Raw genomic sequence first — 18,025 nt, 5'->3', positions numbered from 1 at the left:
TTTGATGTCATTTATGAAATAGCACATACAAAATTTTTAGTTTATAAAATAAATTACCTAGTTTAATGTAACCGTGTGAGTTATTAATTGGACACATTCCCACAGGCTTCTTTAATACTTAGCAAGATATGACTTAGATTACACTGCCAATAATCTAACCTACATAGTCTTGCAAGGAAACCAACTAGTTGAAATGTAATATTTCTGTTTAGTAAAAGTATTCATGACCAGAACCTAATAAGTTATATAAATAATCAAATCAGAAATTAGGAGATCCGTAGAAGAACTAGAGTTAATGACATAGCTCAACGAGTAGCGAAGCTGAAGTGGCAATGGACGGGGCACAAACAGGTGGACAGACGACTGATGAATAAAAAGCTGTCGTGATTTATAATATTTATTGGTAAAATAATTTTAGATATGAACCGATAACAATCATATAACACCTTCGATTGTGCCAAATCATCAGTAAATCTCACTATGATCTTACCTTAAAAGCAACTTAACCACCCAAAGATCAAACACTATACTTTTTATGTAGACAATATGTTAAGGACTTCATTATTACTTGAGGCAAAGAGTCACTTATGCAACAACAATAATCTTCGTCAAGTGAAGACGATTAACACACACTGAAGCTTGAAGAAAAACAAAGCATACAACATAAAACGCATCAGTTAGCAATGCAAATAACATATTAATATATTTTTTCAATAGTTGGTTGTAAATGAGCATAATGCAAAATCAAGATATGCATGAAGGTAAAGAATGCCAAAAAATGCCTAGTGCCTATTACTAGTTTAAACCTAAAAACTTTTAAAAATAACATCTTTAATGGGAATGCAAATAGGTCAAGTCAATTTTTTATCACAATAGTAACTATTTAGCATAGTTACTGTTATCTAATGCTAAAGGTATGTTTCAATAAAAATAATTTTTTGTTCTTTTTTTTATATGTTAATAGCGGGCAAACGAGCAAGTGGGTCACTTGATGTTAAGTGATCACCGCCGCCCATAAACATCTGCAGCATCAGAGGATCCACCGATGCGTTGCCGGCTTTAATACGACGACAATGCGTTCCTTCGTACGACGCAAACTTTTTAAAGATTACATGAAAATGACGGTGCCAATTATCTCGTACACAAATCGCGCTCTCCTCTACCACAAAGACCACAATAAAAATGATGTCAGAACATTTAAAATGAAAGCTTTTTAAAAAAATATTTTTACAGTAATAAGAATTGTCCAACAGCGCAAACGGACATGATGGTAAGTTGAAAATCATCGATTAAAACTAGAGCAACATTTCCCAAAGAAAACGTCCTACAAAGTGTCGCAAACACCCTTCAGGCCTGAACACAGCAATGCTGCTTGAGCGCAGAAGTAAGCACAAAAAGCTCTTCTAATTCTATTAAACAGTAAGCTGTAGTTAAACTTTGCGAAATGTGTACAAAAAAATCGGCACCAATGTCTCTTATCCTAAAACAATAAATATACCTACTTATCATTAATCACAGACTACATGATGTTTACAACTTAACGATCCCATTAATGAGATCATCATAAAGCTGCTTGGTTAATGGCACATAAGAACCCGTTTTCTGATCCAAAAAGAACATTGTATCATTATGGGCGTTCACGTCGAATCCCTGTTCCATCAGCTCCCTTTTCTTTAGCTTAAACGTCGCTGTAATGGGAGTTTCTGAGAGGAGTCTTATAAATAAAGGCCTGGCGTACGCTGCCAGGGAGGCTTTTAAGCCTTTCGCCAAAGCTTCCAGGTCTAATTTCTTTTCAGGGTCAGCAATGGCTGCCATTCCAGCTTTGCCTTCTACGTTCGGGATCTATAAATGAAATAAAAAAATTCTACAAGCTAATTACGGCTATTCCTAAGTATAACCAACAGAGCTAGCACAGACAGGAGACAATAATTATATCCCCGATTATATCCCCCGACAAGGGATATAATTAACGTGCCCACCTGACACTGGACACACACACACTAAATCACGGGAACAGAGAATAAGAGAGGTTGGACGCTGTTTATTATTACACATATTATTTGCATATTATTTCCACGCCACTGCTTGGAGAGTTGATAAAGTTGTGGGAGATAATAATTTATATCCTTTTCCATGTAATAGTGTTACCCGAACAGGCGGTTAGTCATTTCATGCCATTTAGTAGTTGACAGTAATTATTTTACCTCTAATGATTTTACCATAAAATGGGGAAAATGATGAAAGTATCTGAGCTAGCAACATTCCGCGAGTCTGAAGTGCGACTTGCGCGGGGTGTTTTCATTGTTTTTGAACACAATGCGCCGCATGCAATTACGAAAAACCAACTGTTCCCGTAAGAATTGTAAAAATTTCGGACAAAAACTAATAAATTTATAAATAAGTAATAATAAATACTCACGGCGACACCGTACACAATTGTGTCATTAAGTCCGGCCAAACTGCTGATCACCCCTTCCACCTCTGCGGTAGATACGTTCTCACCTCGCCATCTGCAATAATTAATCTAGATTCTAGACCATGTATTGCTAAGACTGCGCCTACCAAATATTTGAATCGTATTAAAATACCGTATGGGTAGATAGAATGGAGAGTTGATTAACGGCCCTTTCTGAATTCTCCCACGGCCTTATCATGTGAAACATAAGTGTGAATAATACTAAAAACAAATGATTAGCGTCCGAAGTTAATAATAAATCAAATCAAAAATCTTACTATGAAAGATTTAATTTAGTAATGCCCTTATCTACCGGGATGAGTATGCTGTCCTTATTTACAGAAAAGAGTAAGAAAAGGATAGCACTAATAAATTCAACCTGCCTGAATTTTGGATTGGATTGATTTTCAGTAAAGATCCAAATAACTTACCGATAAGTATCTCCGGTTCTGTCCCTGAAGTAGAAGTATCCGTAATGATCCATTACAAGAATATCTCCAGTGTTAAAGTAGCAGTCGCCATTCACTCTCACGTTTCGTACCATTTTCTTCTCAGAGGCGGTTTTGTCTGCGTAGCCGGCAAATGTCAGAATGGCCTTTTTGGGATCGATCTTACCCAGCAGAAGTCCTAAAAAATATTAATTTCAAAGTTTCCTGTTATGTTTTTTATTTTGTTTTCTGCGTTATATGCTGGCGCTTAACGACTATTATAACTTAGTAATACCGAAGGAAAACCACTTTGGGTGATAGACTAGTGGTCCGAGTTCGATTTCCAGCATGCACCTGTGACATCTCGATGTTGTGTGCGTTTTTAATTTAAGCTAGTTAAGTTCTCAAAAGTTGTCCACCAATCCGCACTCAGCCAGCGTGGTGGATTACGGCCTCATATACGGCCATACGGGTCTCCTCCCACAATGAAAACGGTAACCCCTTTTCATTGTGGGAGGAGACCCGTGCCCTGTAGTAGGGTGATAATGGGTGATTGATATGATGAATCCAAAGTGCTGACAAGTTGTATGGTGCGACACTATTCTTTGGAAAAGGTCGATTCACATAGTACTTGATAATTATACGTTACGAAAGACCGAAGTTATTTTAAATTTAGGTAAAAATTTTAATATGTCTCTTACCCGGTTCATAAGGACCACAATTGATACATCTTCCATTCCCATCCCTTAGAATTTCACCGCTTATTTCATCACATCTAAAGAAGACGTTTTATTTTTTAATAACGATATTTACTTACCTACTTAATTTTATAATTAAAGTATAAATAATTTATAAAAATGTAAGAGGAATTTAATAAATATGATTCAATATCAGTAGATCGTCAGTTTTATGTAAGTACTTACTTCACCAAACATAAAGGATATATTGAAGCCACTAGCCGACTTAGGAAACCAATGGCGCCAACCTTGTTATCCAAATTTACTAAAATGAAAAAAAAATTGTAACTTTCATTCAGCAGCATAATTTGTATATACAATAATTGCATTGTTAAGTCTGCATTTCCTTTTGACGGCCTATTGGCGCAGTGTGCAGTCACCCTGCTATCTGAGTCCAAGGCTGTGGGTTCGAGTCCCACAACTGGAAAATGTTTGTGTGATGAAAATAAATGTTTTTCAATGTCTGGGTGTTTACCTGTATGTTATGTATTATAAGTATGTTTGTATGCTATTCATAAAAATATTCATCGGTCATCTTAACCATAACACAAGCTACGCTTACTTTGGAGCTCCATGGCGATGTGTGTCAATTGTCGATATATACGCATTTAATTATTTGGTAATGGACACGAAACACTAGATCAACCACTATTAACACAAAAACAATGTCGCAGATTTCTCTCAATGAGTTTAAACGTAAGCTAATAGAAAAGTCCCATTATAACATAAATGATTACATAAACGATGACGCTTGATAACTAATTGGTTATACCTAATTGGTTATAATATACATTTACGAGTATGTAGCAAAAATAATTAATTGTCTGTGTTTGTGAACTTTTAATTAGACCTATGCCCTAAGTCTGATGTTGCAAGTGTCTCAATGGTGATAAATCGTATAACAAAAAAAATACGTTAATAAACACTAATAAACTAAATTCCCATTGTTACTCACAATTAAGGAAAACCTGTATCGTGGGTGTATATTCAAGTTGTATTTTCTTTTCGGTCGGTTTACGTAAGTTATTATTATTTGTTGCTTGTAATAATTTAATGATTTTTAAAATTTCTATTACTTTATTTTTATGATGATATTAATAAATCCTCGATCAACCATTGAGACACACATCAAAGAAACAATTTCAAAAGCAAACTTGGGATCCTGGCATATGTTAACAAATGCCAGGAATAATGAATAATACTCTTCTCTATACAATCGATATAGCGGTAGGTTTATTGTATTGTCTATATATATTCTTCTTTATGTATAAAAATCAATTACATTGTGTGTCTCGAAAATGTTTAGACTGATTAAAAAAACTGCATTTTTAGCCATCATCTAGTTAGTATTTGATAAAAGAAAGTTTTCACTTTGACTAACATTTGTCGGAGGTGTTCACAGTCCATTGTTTACTTACCCAAGTTACTGTTCCCCTCTGTGGCTCCATAGAATTCCAGAACTCTCTTTATATTAAAACGCTCTATGAACTCCTTCCAAATTTGAGGCCTCAAACCATTACCAATAATGATCCTTACTTTATGCGCTTTGTCGTTTGGACCAGGAGGCACCGTAAGTAGATAACGGCAAATTTCACCTATGTATTGAGTTGCCTGTAATATACAACGTGTAACAGAATTACGAAATAATGTTTAAGGATATTTATTTATTTTTCCATTTAATTGAATTCAAAACATTTTTAGTCTTTACATATAACACCCCTGTTGATGATAAAAGATCGACACGTGCATAGTACCTACGCTACGCGACGCGTTCCTAATAAAGTGGCACATGATTTTAATGTTGCATGTGATGTTAGGTATGTGTCTAATTTTTCCAGTAAAAACTATGGCAGTGGTTTACTCAAAAACTATGAGGTTTTCCGTTTCACAGATACGTCTCAGAGACAGTACATAATGTACCTCTAAAGCCTGTAAAGTATTATTTCGATTTTCATTTACAAGTTGTATGTTTAGGTAGATTTATTTGAGGTTTCCACCGCCATGCTTTACGATTATCATGAATTAATGAAAGGCGTTAACAATTCTTGTGACAATATTTTTAAAGTCCACAAATTGTAGCAACGTGGTGGTCAATGCAATAATTCCCTCTTGTCTGTTTAGGAATATTAGTAGTTTCAGGACGATGATGACGATCTCTTTTTCAATCTCATATTTTTGTAGAAGAGACCAATACTTTTCAAAATGCCACCTCGCTATCTACGTGGAAGTAAAAGTGGACTCGTTGTTTCCCGCGTGCTGACATGACACTTTGTCTAGCAGTCACATTATTACCAGCTTTCACCCACACACAGTTGCCAAAAATAACAGGACTTAGTAACTGCAAAACATATACCTTATAACCCACAACAGAGTATCCTACAATAAAGATTAATTCGAAAGCCAACGTAGATAGCTGAGTATTATAATCTCTCTAGATACAGCTGTTATCGAATATTAAGCGTTTAATCGTGGTATTATGTTAGTTATTATTTTTGTTTTTAATTTATTGATAACAAGTGCATTTAAAGATCAACTTAACAAATGACCCTGCCTGGAAATAATTAGTCGAATTAATAATTACCGTACATCCATGCTTCACTATATCATTCCAATAGTTGGTAGCGGAAAATTTTTTCCTCAGTACCACTGTAAGACCAAGGATAAGACACTGCCCAGCACCCAACACTCCACCAGCTGTATGATGTAGCGGCAATGGATCATACAATATGTCCGATGACGTAAGTCTACCTGAGGTATGGACTCCAAGCGGTATCAGAAGGTACCTGCGACATAATATAATACTTATTGAACAACAAAACATCAAAAATTTAAAGAAACTCGAATTCTTGCCAAAAAATCAGGCACTTTGACTAGAACAAGTCTTTCTAAAATCATGGCATTCCGCAAAGTAACGCCTGCTTCTATCCAAATTTCATGAATTAAGGAACCAACTTTAGGGCTCATTATTTCGAATAAAACAATCAGGAAAATCAAGGCAGAAATCTTAAATTGCAGACTCATAAATGTAAAAATAAAATATGATAATCCTCAATAAAAACTGAATAAATTTCAATCGATAGAGATAATAAATACGCATACCTTATATTTGTAATAATAGCTGCCTTTGGAAACCCAGTAGTTCCACTAGTGTAAATATACAATAAAGTATCCCTTGTGCTAGCCGGTTCAACATCGGTGAATTGTTCGCTAGAAATTTCATCTAGTTCTGTAGCCAAAGGTATCGTATCTTGCAGGATTGCAACTGATTCTCTCTCCGGTGAATTGAATTGGAAAAGTGGAATGTCCGGTATCTCGTTCTGGATAGATTTAATAACTGGAAAATAAGTTTCGTAACTTAAAAATAGTTTTGTCTGTTTTCACTCAAGGCGGGGTGCCTTGGTTTTTTTATTTTAATAGTAATTGACGGACCACGAAGCTGTATACCACCACCTGATGGTGAAAAAACCAGCGCGTATAAACAGAGCCACCCTTCTCTGGGCACGCAAAGAAACCACATTTTGCCAACACAGCCACCCTTCTCGCAAAGAAACCACATTTTGCCGCCCTGAATCCGTCAACCTGCGGCGTAGGTGTTAAACCTTGATTGCCTCAAATTGACTGGCAACCACGCCCTTCGTAAGACTAACATGTAAGTAATTTGATGTAATGTAAAAGTAGTATACTCGTATAGATCTCGTGATAGATAAGAATGTACACCGAATGACAAATCTGCACCTCAATGTAAAACAGATTAAATACAATAACTGAGCGAAATTGTAAGTACCGACCTAGAACAGTCTCCGACCGTCATGTCGTTGGAAAATAGGATGGAACACATATTAAAAAAAAAAACACGCCCTTCAGACTAGTTAGTGAAAAAAACATCAATAAACAGTGACAGAGCTACAGTGAGCAGACTAAAAGCGCTATTACTGCCTACTTGAAAAAATCTACTACTACTTGATCTTCGGCTATATTATGGTTCCATATAGTACACACTTTTTCAGTCGAGTGTGACTTTTTTACCGAACCGATATAGTAAATCAATTCTGCAACGGAATCTATTGTCATTATTATAATTATCTATTATAATTTAATTTTTGTCGAAATAACTCGCAAAATTCTTACCGTCCGTCATCTCGTCTCCAAACACTACTGCTTTGCAACCTGCTATCCTCAAACAATGTATCAGTTGGGCACCCCGAAGGTTACTACTCACAAGTGCAGTGGTTACTCGTAACTTGGCCAGTCCAAGCCAAATGAAGACATACTCTGGCTGAGTCTCCATGAATAAAGCAATAACTTCGCCAGTTTTAAAGCCTTGTCGTTTAAAATATCGAGCTATACGATTACTGAATTCATTACCCTGAAAAGATAGAGTTAGTAAAATATTACTTATATATGTATATAGCTATTTAAACCATTAAGGTACTAATGAAAATACTTAAGTGTTTTATCTAAATACAAAAAGTACAAAGAAATAAAATATGCATTACCTCACGGAATGTAATTGCTCTATCTCCCATGACAAATGCTCTTTTATTGGGTTCTTTTTTCCACACCTTTTCCCATCTGCTGACAACTGTAGTCCCCGTCCTATCCCACATCCATATAGTAAACATTGTGATTAATAGCACGCGGAGGCCTCTAATGAGAAAAAAAAAACACAGCGTTTTCAAATCCAAATAATCACCGGTAAAAAGTAAATGTACAAGAAATATAGTTTTTAAGGAGAGTAACATAACAATAATTCTATCCTAGATAAGCAGGGTCTAGATCAGGCGAGCAACCTCGTTAGGAAGTTTTTAATAAAACTGGACGCCCGTCAAATATTACTGAATGATTATAATTTCTGAAGGCATTTCAAACGTTAACTTTAAAATGGCTACAGAGAAACGACATCTTGCTGATGATTGGGCAACTAATAAAGCATTAGGAATTTGAAGTTGTTTTTTTAAAACATGCCAACGGCCTGAAAGCGGCACAAAGTCACGTGGCTAATGTACCAGAGCTCTATAAAATATCAGTGAAAAATCCACAGGTCTTGCGTTTGTTAACGCACGTCTGCAACGTTTTAGCAGTGATGCTTCGATTGCTTCGAGAGGCTGGCTGCTTGCTTCGTTTGTTAATGGCTCTTCCCTTCCGCAAACGAAGAAACGTGCTGTAACCGGAAAATCTGTTACTTTATGATTTGCAGCACGAACTCCCTTCTTCTAGACCTTAAAGATTCCTTATATTAATACAAACAGTAAAATTATAATATATAATCTTTAAAAATCATTTTTTTTCCTGAACGAGTCAAGTCAAATATTTATCTATTTAATTTGTTCCCATAGATGGCACTTTTTATGTGTACCTACCTACATTACATAAAACATTTGTGCATGGTAGTAAAATGATGAAAATGGTGAACTTAGAGGGTTCCAGGCGCGCCCTGTCTAAGTAGAAGCCCACAAAATTTACCGAGTGCTCTTTTTGTTATCACCATCTCACATTGCCATTTAAATCTTCTTTTTATTGTATCCGATACAGCCATTCAATTTTTATCTAGCTCAAAGATAAATATTGTGTATCATTAACCTTTATTTGCTATGGATAGTTTTAGATTTCTCCATTTATACATCCTATTTAATCTTTGCACAATTTATCAAGAATATATACCTAGAAGTTGTTTTCTGGACTTTGAACCGATCCCACACTTCATAAAGGTGTTGTAAAGAAATTGTCAATTTTTCCATCGCGTCACCGGACGTCGATGATTACTCTATTGAGCGAGGTGTCCGATTGGACCTTGGCCTTTTACAACCGCTTGCTGATTGAGAAGGGGAAACCAGACCAAATCCATTGTAGTACCAAACACAAAGGATTAAGGAATGAAACATTATCTAAATAGTTTCAATTATTATGGAGACAAGCCCCCTACAGAGATCGCCATGAGTTTCTTCTCATGCCAGCCCACACATGCCATGCCAGTAGCTTTTCTGACAGTTGTAAGCGATCTGTCATCTTCATACAAAATTTCCTAGGAAGAATGAATATTTCCGATGAGTACTTATACAACTATCGCTGGGAAAATACACGTTTTGGGGGCAACATACAAAGTGCTTAAAATTCTCGTGACGTAGCTTAAAGTATTATAATAAAGAGGGTAGAATTTTTTGATTGTTTGTTTGTATTCCATAAAAACAAAAACGACGGAGTTGATATTAATCCCGATGTAAGGCTATATTATTTTATTTCAGTAGTTTAATAATACTGAAATAAATCCAGATGAAAACGCGCTACTGTGCTGAAAGATCCGCGAGTGCTGACTTAATATTTCGCCATACGTAAGAACTAGGTATGTACTGCTAAATTGTTGGTCTTTATTAATAATAAGTTTGTGTTACCATTATACGCTACAAAAGGTATACTGGCTTTTATGTAGAAATAAAATAAAGAAGATTAGGCATCAAATATTAATCCTTACAAAAATTTACATTTTAATACTAAGATAATCTTAATATGTATATAAACCTTGACTTTATACATGCTAATTTGATATATTTACTAATTAAAATTTAAAAAACGAACGGAATGGTTAGTTACCTCTATGTCTAATAGAATGTCTAATAATGTAATAATGTGTGGCGCAATGTAAAAAATAAATTTTTCTTTCTTTCTTTCTAATACCCGAGCGGCATTCTATCTATAACATTTTGAAGCGGACCATATTTATTTATTTATTTATTTATACTCTTTATTTGTACACCACTCAAGCAAAGAAACAAGACAAAAAAAGAACAAACACATGAAGAATGAAGCAGGATACAAAAGGCGGCCTTATCGCTAAGTAGCGATCTCTGCCAGGCAACCTTAGGATTAGGAAAACTAAAAAGAAAACAAATAGGTGGGGTACACTATTTAGTACATACATACAAATATCTACATACTAATACATAAACCAGACTACACAAATAAAAAAAAAAAATTAAAAATACTATTGATAAATATAAAAAAAATAAATATACTAATACATATCCTAATATACCATAAATACTTAAATATTATGAGTTTGAGTAGATAAATAAATAATAATAAATAATAATAGTCGTCTTTACTGAGCGAGATAATGAGCCTTAACAGCATTTTTAAATATGCCCAATGACTTCGACTGTCTTATGATCAATGGGAGTGCATTCCACAATTCAGTAGCTTTGACAGTGAACGAATGCTTATAAAACTTCGTTTTGTGGAACGGCATGCTCAAAGTCAGCGCACGACTCGATCTAAGTTCCGACTGCACTCCAAGAAATTTAAACTTCTCCTTAAGATAAGAAGGAGTCTTAGGATTAAATAACACACAGTACAGAAGTGAAAGTACATGAAGATCCCGGCGACGGCGGATAGGGAGCCACTTAAGCTTCTGACGAAATTCAGATACATGGTCATATTTGCGTAATCCAAATATGAACCGAATAGCTAGATTTTGAAGACGCTCAAGTTTGTTAAGATAGTCCTCGGACAAATTAAGATAGCTTGCGTCCGCATAGTCGAGAATAGAGAGAAAAAGAGAATGTGCTAACATAACTTTAGTCGGGATTGGAAGAATGGATCGCAGACGGCACAGCGACCTAAAAGTGCCAAAAGTTCTTCTACTCAAATCCCTGACTTGCACAGACCACGATAACTCTTTATCAAGATGCAAGCCAAGGTCCTTTACAGAGGCACAAAACGGAATTATGACACCATTAAAATCAACACTAGGTAGATTTCCCCAATCAACCCTTGACCGCATACCAGGGCTTCCAATAATAATAGCCTGAGATTTTGCTGGATTAACCTTAAGTCCATACTGCCTGCTCCACTCAAAAATTTCATTAAGATCGGTGTTAATAGCAGCAACAGTAGAACCAAGGTTATCAAGGGTTGAATGACGATAGATTTGGATATCATCTGCATACATGTGATAGAGAGAAGAGATACGTTTGGAAATTGAATTAATAAAAATAGCAAAGAGTAAGGGAGATAACACGCCGCCCTGAGGTACCCCGGCCGCAACATCACACCAGGATGAAGAGGTCTCCTCAATCCGAATGCGTTGCCGACGACCAAACAGGTAACTCCGAAACCAATCTATCACCGATGGAGATATGTTAATGGAGCGCAGGATACTCAACAAGATATCATAATCAACTGAGTTAAAGGCATTACTGAAGTCTAGCAGTATCAGTACTGTGAGTTCCTTATTATCCATCGCCCACCGAATATCATCAGTTGCTTTTACTAGCGCTGTAACTGTACTATGACCAGCACGAAAGCCGGATTGCAAGGGACTGAGAAGTAAGTTTTTATTAAGGAAAAGATGGAATTGTTCGTAAACTAGCTTCTCAAGAACTTTAGAAAGGAACGGTAAAATAGAAATGGGACGGAAATCAGAGAAAGAAACAGGATTGGCCTTTTTAGGCAGAGGGGTGACTTGTGCATTCTTCCAAGCTTCAGGAAATTTGCTAGTCAAGATGGAATAGTTGAGAATATGGGTAAGAAAAGGGGAAACAACATCAAGAATGGGAACGATCATATTACGGCTGACGCTATCAGTACCGACTGCATTCGAGGCGATGGACAATATGCTCTTCTTAACATCACATTCAGTGAAAGTCTTGAAGGTAAAAGATAAAAAGTCTGGAGTTGATGACGAAGAAAGAATACTAAGAGTACGCTCCTTATTGACACTATCAATTGTATCAGAAGTAGAGAAATGTTTATTAAGGAGTTCAATATCAATGTTGATAGAAGTCTTAGGGGATGATTTACCAACTCCAAGTGACTCAAGAAATTTCCAAGTCTTAGCGGTATCACCGTTCTCGACTGACTTATGGATGTGGCGACGTTGGGCATCTCTACACAATGTATTACAGCGATTTCGTGCCCTATGATACTTTATACGGTTAGCATCGGAATCATTAATTTTATAATAAAATTTTGCCGTGTTCTTCTTATGCATTAGAATTTTAATCTCCTCTGATAACCACGGAGCTGGCAAGTGCTTAAATTTAATTGGTCTTACCGGAGCATGCTTATCATAGAGCTGTGTAATCAGCGTGTTGAATATTTCGACCTTGCGATCAACGGAATCCACATTCATGATAGCCGCCCAATCTAAATGTCTGGCATCATCACATAGAAGACTCTTATCAATCCCTCCAAAGTTACGCCGCAGAAGAATTCTCGCTTTCGATTTAGGAGGACGTATATTATAGGAGAGATAAATCAAATCGTGATAGGAAAATGCATCAGCAGGACATTGACCATGCTTATTGACGAAATCTGGAGAAGAAACTATAATTAAGTCAAGAAGAGAGGGAGTACAGCCGGGAGAATAATGTGTAGCAGCAAGGGGGAGTAGCGAAAGACTACAGGATTCTATCGTAGCCAGAAGATTCCTGGAACGATAATCATCTTTAAGTAAGCATGTATTAAAGTCTCCCATAATAATTGAATGGCTGTACGAGGGGATTACTTTTTCTAACAGGGTTTCAAAAGAGTGAAAGTAATTGGAAATAGATGGAGGGCAATAGAATACACCAAGAAGGATTTTAGTATGAGATAGGAGAACTTCCACCAGTAAGTGCTCAGCCGCATCAGGAAGAGGGGTCACCATAGTTAATGCGGGCGAAACTGTGGGAACAGCTGTTAATATAAGAGTACATAAGTGGCTATTTCCCACAAAAAACTCGAGAAATTATTAACTGAGCACTAGTTTCTTATTTGTGTTATTTAAGATTTAAAATTCGAATTATATAATTTGAATTTTATAGATGAAAAACAAACCTCAATTTGACAAAATTTAATACAAATTTGTAAAACATCCAACTAAAAAAACATTCATATAAGTTACATTAAGTATAAAACAGAAGATACTCATTTGAAAAAAGAAAACTTTACATAATTAAATACCGGATGGATCATTCTACTAGAGTACAATGAAACATAACAGGGGTTTAGAATTACGGTAATTGAATGATTGCACTTATGTTATGTAAAAGCCGACTGTGTTCAAAAACTGTATATTTGATTTACTTGAGGGTTTGCTGACATATGCAAAAAAAACGGAAAAGGGATAGCCTACTCTATAAAATTAATATAACTTAAAATAATAATCAATAATTAAATTAATAATTAATATAAATTAAAATCTCTCAAGGTAAATTTGCATGATGGTTAACTCAAAAACAATGCCTTTGAAATTTAATATGAAAACGATTCAAGTATAAAATTAGTCAGTTTGATATTCATATTGCAGTATGCATGACTTTAAATGTCAATACATCCCTTAATTTTTCCGAATATGTAATTTGCACTTCTAGAACAAGCATTAGATATCTTGTACTACTTTTTCTAGATTTCAAGTCGATAGATTGAGTGGTTACTTAAACGTTAAATTGTGAGAGATGGAATAGGTAGCGAAAAAGGATAAAAGAAACAAGTATTAGTTTATTATTGGTTTTTTTTTCCGTGAACCCGTTAAGTCGTCTATCTAGGTGTTATCGTGTGATTATAACAATCTTTATAGACCGTCCCGCCCGTGAATTCAAAAAAAAAATTTCATCTGTTTCAAGTAGATTAACTCTAAGAGCACTTTTGAAACGTCTGTCTGTTTCTAGTGCTCTGCCACCGGTCTGGAAGACACATTCTACCAAGAAGATGCAAGAAACTCAGCAAACATTAAAAAATTGCAATTTCACATTTATTTTCCTATCTTGAGAGAGATGGAAGCTGAGCCAGATGCTTTTAAGCAAACTAGACGTTAAGAAATTAGTTTCATGAAGGATCTAAGCTCTAAATTTTCATTCCTCTGAGGGAAAGAGGTTGAGGTTAATGAAGATGCATAACTACGTAAATCTAGTCTCTATAGCAAGTCTAGTTATTATGAAGAAAATAAAATGTATCCTGTGCAGATATTGTTTTTGAACACAAAAAACATGCTTTATTAAAGCGGTCTAATGCAATATGAACCTTCGCTGGTGCAAATTATTGCAACCTTTGAACTACGCGTTAAAAAGGATCGATCGAGACGATCAATACACAAAACAAGGCAGTACTTTGCTTGCCAATTAACAAAAGTATTTAAGCAATAGCAGAAATGTTTCTTCACTTTTTAAACATGTTGGATATACAAAATCTTTAATTTTTTATAATACGGACTTTTACCCAAAGGTTAAATACGAGCCACACCAGAAATTTACGATATCCCGGAAAATAAATCAGTTGCAAATCTAAAGCTACAATCGGTGGGATACATAGGTATCCTCTAGGATCGATCGACGTTGGGGTCCTAAGATGCTGGAGTGGCGAGTTGACACCGGGAACATGTTCTCCTTTTGGTGGGCAGACAGCATCACAGGAAGCTGCTAGAAATAGGCGTCCGTGGAGTGTGAAATTCCATATAAAAACCCCATATATAGGAATCCCTTAATAATATGACTTGCTGCATCAAAACCGTACTTACGTCATGTCCCTCCAGAAAGTTTTTTTCCAAATGTACACCCATTGATATCTATCTCCAGTCATCAAAAATATACACAGTATGACGATCAAGGTCATTAAAAGTGGAACATCTCGTAGAATCCATATCGAGAGTAGGCATGCGGCGGCAGTTGATGTCAAAATAACACCTTTTTGCTGCTCCGCCTCTTCAAAGTGAACTTCTGGCTTTTCCGTCATACTGGAAATTTTATTTAGTTGGCATTTTTTGAAAAATCTGTAAAATGTACAATAATAAATATACCTTTTTTTTAAATATTTATATATTGTCAACGTTAAATCATCCCTAGACTTCCACAAATTTTTATATTCGAAGATCCAGTTACAGAAAATTTCTAAATTTTAAAAGATTTATGGGTATTTTGAAATTTCTTATCGATTAAAAATACAAACTACATTCAAGCAGTGCGATAAGTTATAAAGTCCATCTTCATAAGAGAGGGTTCTGCTCAACAGATCGTGTTCATTTGCATAATATCTATTATAAAGGGACATATAATTGTTGAAAAAAATTACAGGACATTATAAAATTTAATCTTGGTTCAAACAGTGTCATGAGTTCAATTCATAATAGATCAGAGTAAACCTAGTATATTATCTATATCTATATCTATATCTAATATACCGTACGTGTTAGATGCATTTTGAAGGTAGGCATAACATTTAAATTCTCCGTAGGAGCTACAATAGATAATTAGCTCAAAGAGACGTTTGATACGTCTCTTCTACTTCCTTAGTACCTATTGATAATTTTCTACTGAAATATAAAACTGCGCGTTATGGTCTGTCTGTAAGTTATTTATACCTACCTAAATAACTGGGTATACGCAACCTTTGAGCTTTGTTAACAGAAACTCGAGTCCTTACTGGTATTCCACATTACCGGTTTTTGTATTAAATTACGTCAGTTTCAAGATTTCGTTATTTACTTTCATACATTCTCAGTAAATAATTCGTTCAGTTCATAAAAATAATTTGTATAATCTGCTATCTTTGCCGTTGATGGATATATTTGCTTTAATTGCTAGCAATATTAACTTTTTAAAAGCCTTTCGAAGAAATTTAATAAATCTGGCAAAAATAAACAATTATATATTATTAAGGGAGGAGAGCTTCGTCTGAAGTATTAATGTTACTCAATCCAAATCTAAATATCTAAATCTACAGATGTAGAGATGTAGGGTAATCTTTTTGAACTAGGGACTCTCTAGAGTAAGTATATTACGTTGGAGTTAGAGAGAAATAAAGTTCTTTGGGGACAATAAAAGCATTATTTTTGACCTGCAAAATAAGTTTTGTATACAAAAAGAATTGGCTACAAAGTCTATTTAACGATCCATGTTCAATTACTGAATAAATTAACAATTCACGATCCACAATCAATTTTAAACAATCACATTACAACTATAGAAAAACCGGACGGAAACTTAAAAGATAAAACAAACGAAATTATATTTCTCTCACATTGGGCCATTCTTTATTAAAAACTGCTGACTCTAAAGTTACGTCAAAAGTTCCAAACCAAGGCATCCAATATGCGTTTGCATTGGTGTACTTTCCGACCAATCGCAAATCGCGCTGGTTTATGTAAGTCTTTTGATTGGTTACACGAAATACGCCGATTTATACGCCACTGCGGATGTCGGTTTAAAGCCTTAATGTGGCCTTCATTGTAAAGTTATAACCTCTGACCACGTATGTTTATTTACTTCCGGTCTCAAGCGTAGGTACCAGATCGTAGGTAAGGACTGCAATTATTAGACCTAATTCATAAAGAATCAAGGAGGAAGAAGGAAGTAAAGAAGATTTTAAGTTTCATTGATTTCAAGTAAGTTATAAAACTTGATAAACAAAATTTAGTACATCTGTAAAAAGTAATACTTGCCTACAAAAAAGTTCCACCACAATTCACAATGATTTTTTACTTACAAAAGCCATTCTTTAGTTATAAAAAAATACTTACATAATATTATGTACACAAAATATCTATTTATACCTATATCATGAATCCTTAATCGTTTTTGTTTTAACACAGACCGGTGTTTACACAACAAGCGCTGTGGACAAACTAATCGACAACCGCTATTGGTGCCGGCTGACCGTCTCCCATCCAGAGTTCATTCATACAGTAGTGATGAACAGTAGCTTTATATCGATAAAATGAAACAAGTAGATATTATGGGACTTATTTAAGTGTTTCTTTTTTCAAATCCCCCATCCAGAGTTCATTCATACGGTAGTGATGTACAGTTGCTTTATATCGATAAAATGAAGAAAATAAAATCCATAGAATAAAAAACTAGATAAACTAGATAGGACTTATTCAATTGAGTTTTTTTTCAAAATGTGAAACTCAAGTTCCCTTATATTTACATTCTAGTTCTTAACTTAAAACAAAATAGTTATAATAATATAAAATATAAGTTACTTAACCAACTTGAAATCAGTGTTTTGTCGTGTTGTAAGTATCAGACTACATTCAAAAAATGACAAGCCATTCTATTTACATTTATAGTGTGCGATGTTTTAATACATAATTACCTGCGTTACAACGTTTGATAGTTAAGTTAGTGTTTCAGGTTGAAAAGGTCAACTTGCTCTATTAATGTTCACATTGCTCAAGGATTTGCATCAGTAATTGTAATGGATCCACCGCTTTAGAGTTAATTGTCAGTTAGTACCTACCTACCTATACGTTACGTGTCATAGCTTTCAATAATGAATTAGAGAGGACAAACGTTATTAATAAAACTTTTTTTAACTAATTAAAAAGGAAGGTTCTCTGTTTTCCCTGGGGCTAAGAGAATATAAAATAGTGTAGCCATAATAGAAGTTTAGGTAAGTAATAATTTTATTAATAGTATGCTACTACACCATTT

At 35.0% G+C, this 18,025-nt stretch overlaps 1 protein-coding gene across 1 annotated transcript; it reads right to left on the bottom strand.

Annotated features, from left to right (window-relative positions):
* Nucleotides 1-986: 986 nt before the first annotated feature.
* LOC120623899 (long-chain fatty acid transport protein 1-like) lies at nucleotides 987-17,139 on the bottom strand. Its single transcript, XM_039890191.1, has 12 exons — nucleotides 17,110-17,139; nucleotides 15,112-15,363; nucleotides 8,117-8,267; nucleotides 7,749-7,986; nucleotides 6,720-6,954; nucleotides 6,202-6,403; nucleotides 5,039-5,231; nucleotides 3,807-3,885; nucleotides 3,585-3,658; nucleotides 2,887-3,082; nucleotides 2,420-2,510; nucleotides 987-1,842 (listed from the first exon to the last, which is right to left on the bottom strand). Exons 2-12 carry the CDS (start codon nucleotides 15,324-15,326, stop codon nucleotides 1,531-1,533), a joined length of 1,986 nt encoding a protein of 661 aa, XP_039746125.1. The 5' UTR covers nucleotides 15,327-15,363; nucleotides 17,110-17,139; the 3' UTR covers nucleotides 987-1,530.
* Between the last annotated feature and the right edge of the window lie 886 nt (nucleotides 17,140-18,025).

This window comes from Pararge aegeria, chromosome 1 (assembly GCF_905163445.1).
Source record: "Pararge aegeria chromosome 1, ilParAegt1.1, whole genome shotgun sequence".
In the NCBI taxonomy this organism is placed as follows: Eukaryota; Metazoa; Arthropoda; class Insecta; order Lepidoptera; family Nymphalidae; genus Pararge; species Pararge aegeria.
The sequence above is the reverse complement of the archived record's forward strand: the minus strand, read 5'-3'. Positions and strand labels throughout refer to the sequence as shown.

Coding starts and splice junctions, on each gene's coding strand:
- LOC120623899 (XM_039890191.1), bottom strand. CDS start 15,326: ATGACGGAAAAGCCAGAAGTTCACTTTGAAGAGGCGGAGCAGCAAAAA. Junction 3,886..5,038: donor AGAGGGGAACAGTAACTTGG/GTAAGTAAACAA, acceptor TTTTCATTTTAG/TAAATTTGGATAACAAGGTT. Junction 1,843..2,419: donor CAATTGTGTACGGTGTCGCC/GTGAGTATTTAT, acceptor TTTCATTTATAG/ATCCCGAACGTAGAAGGCAA.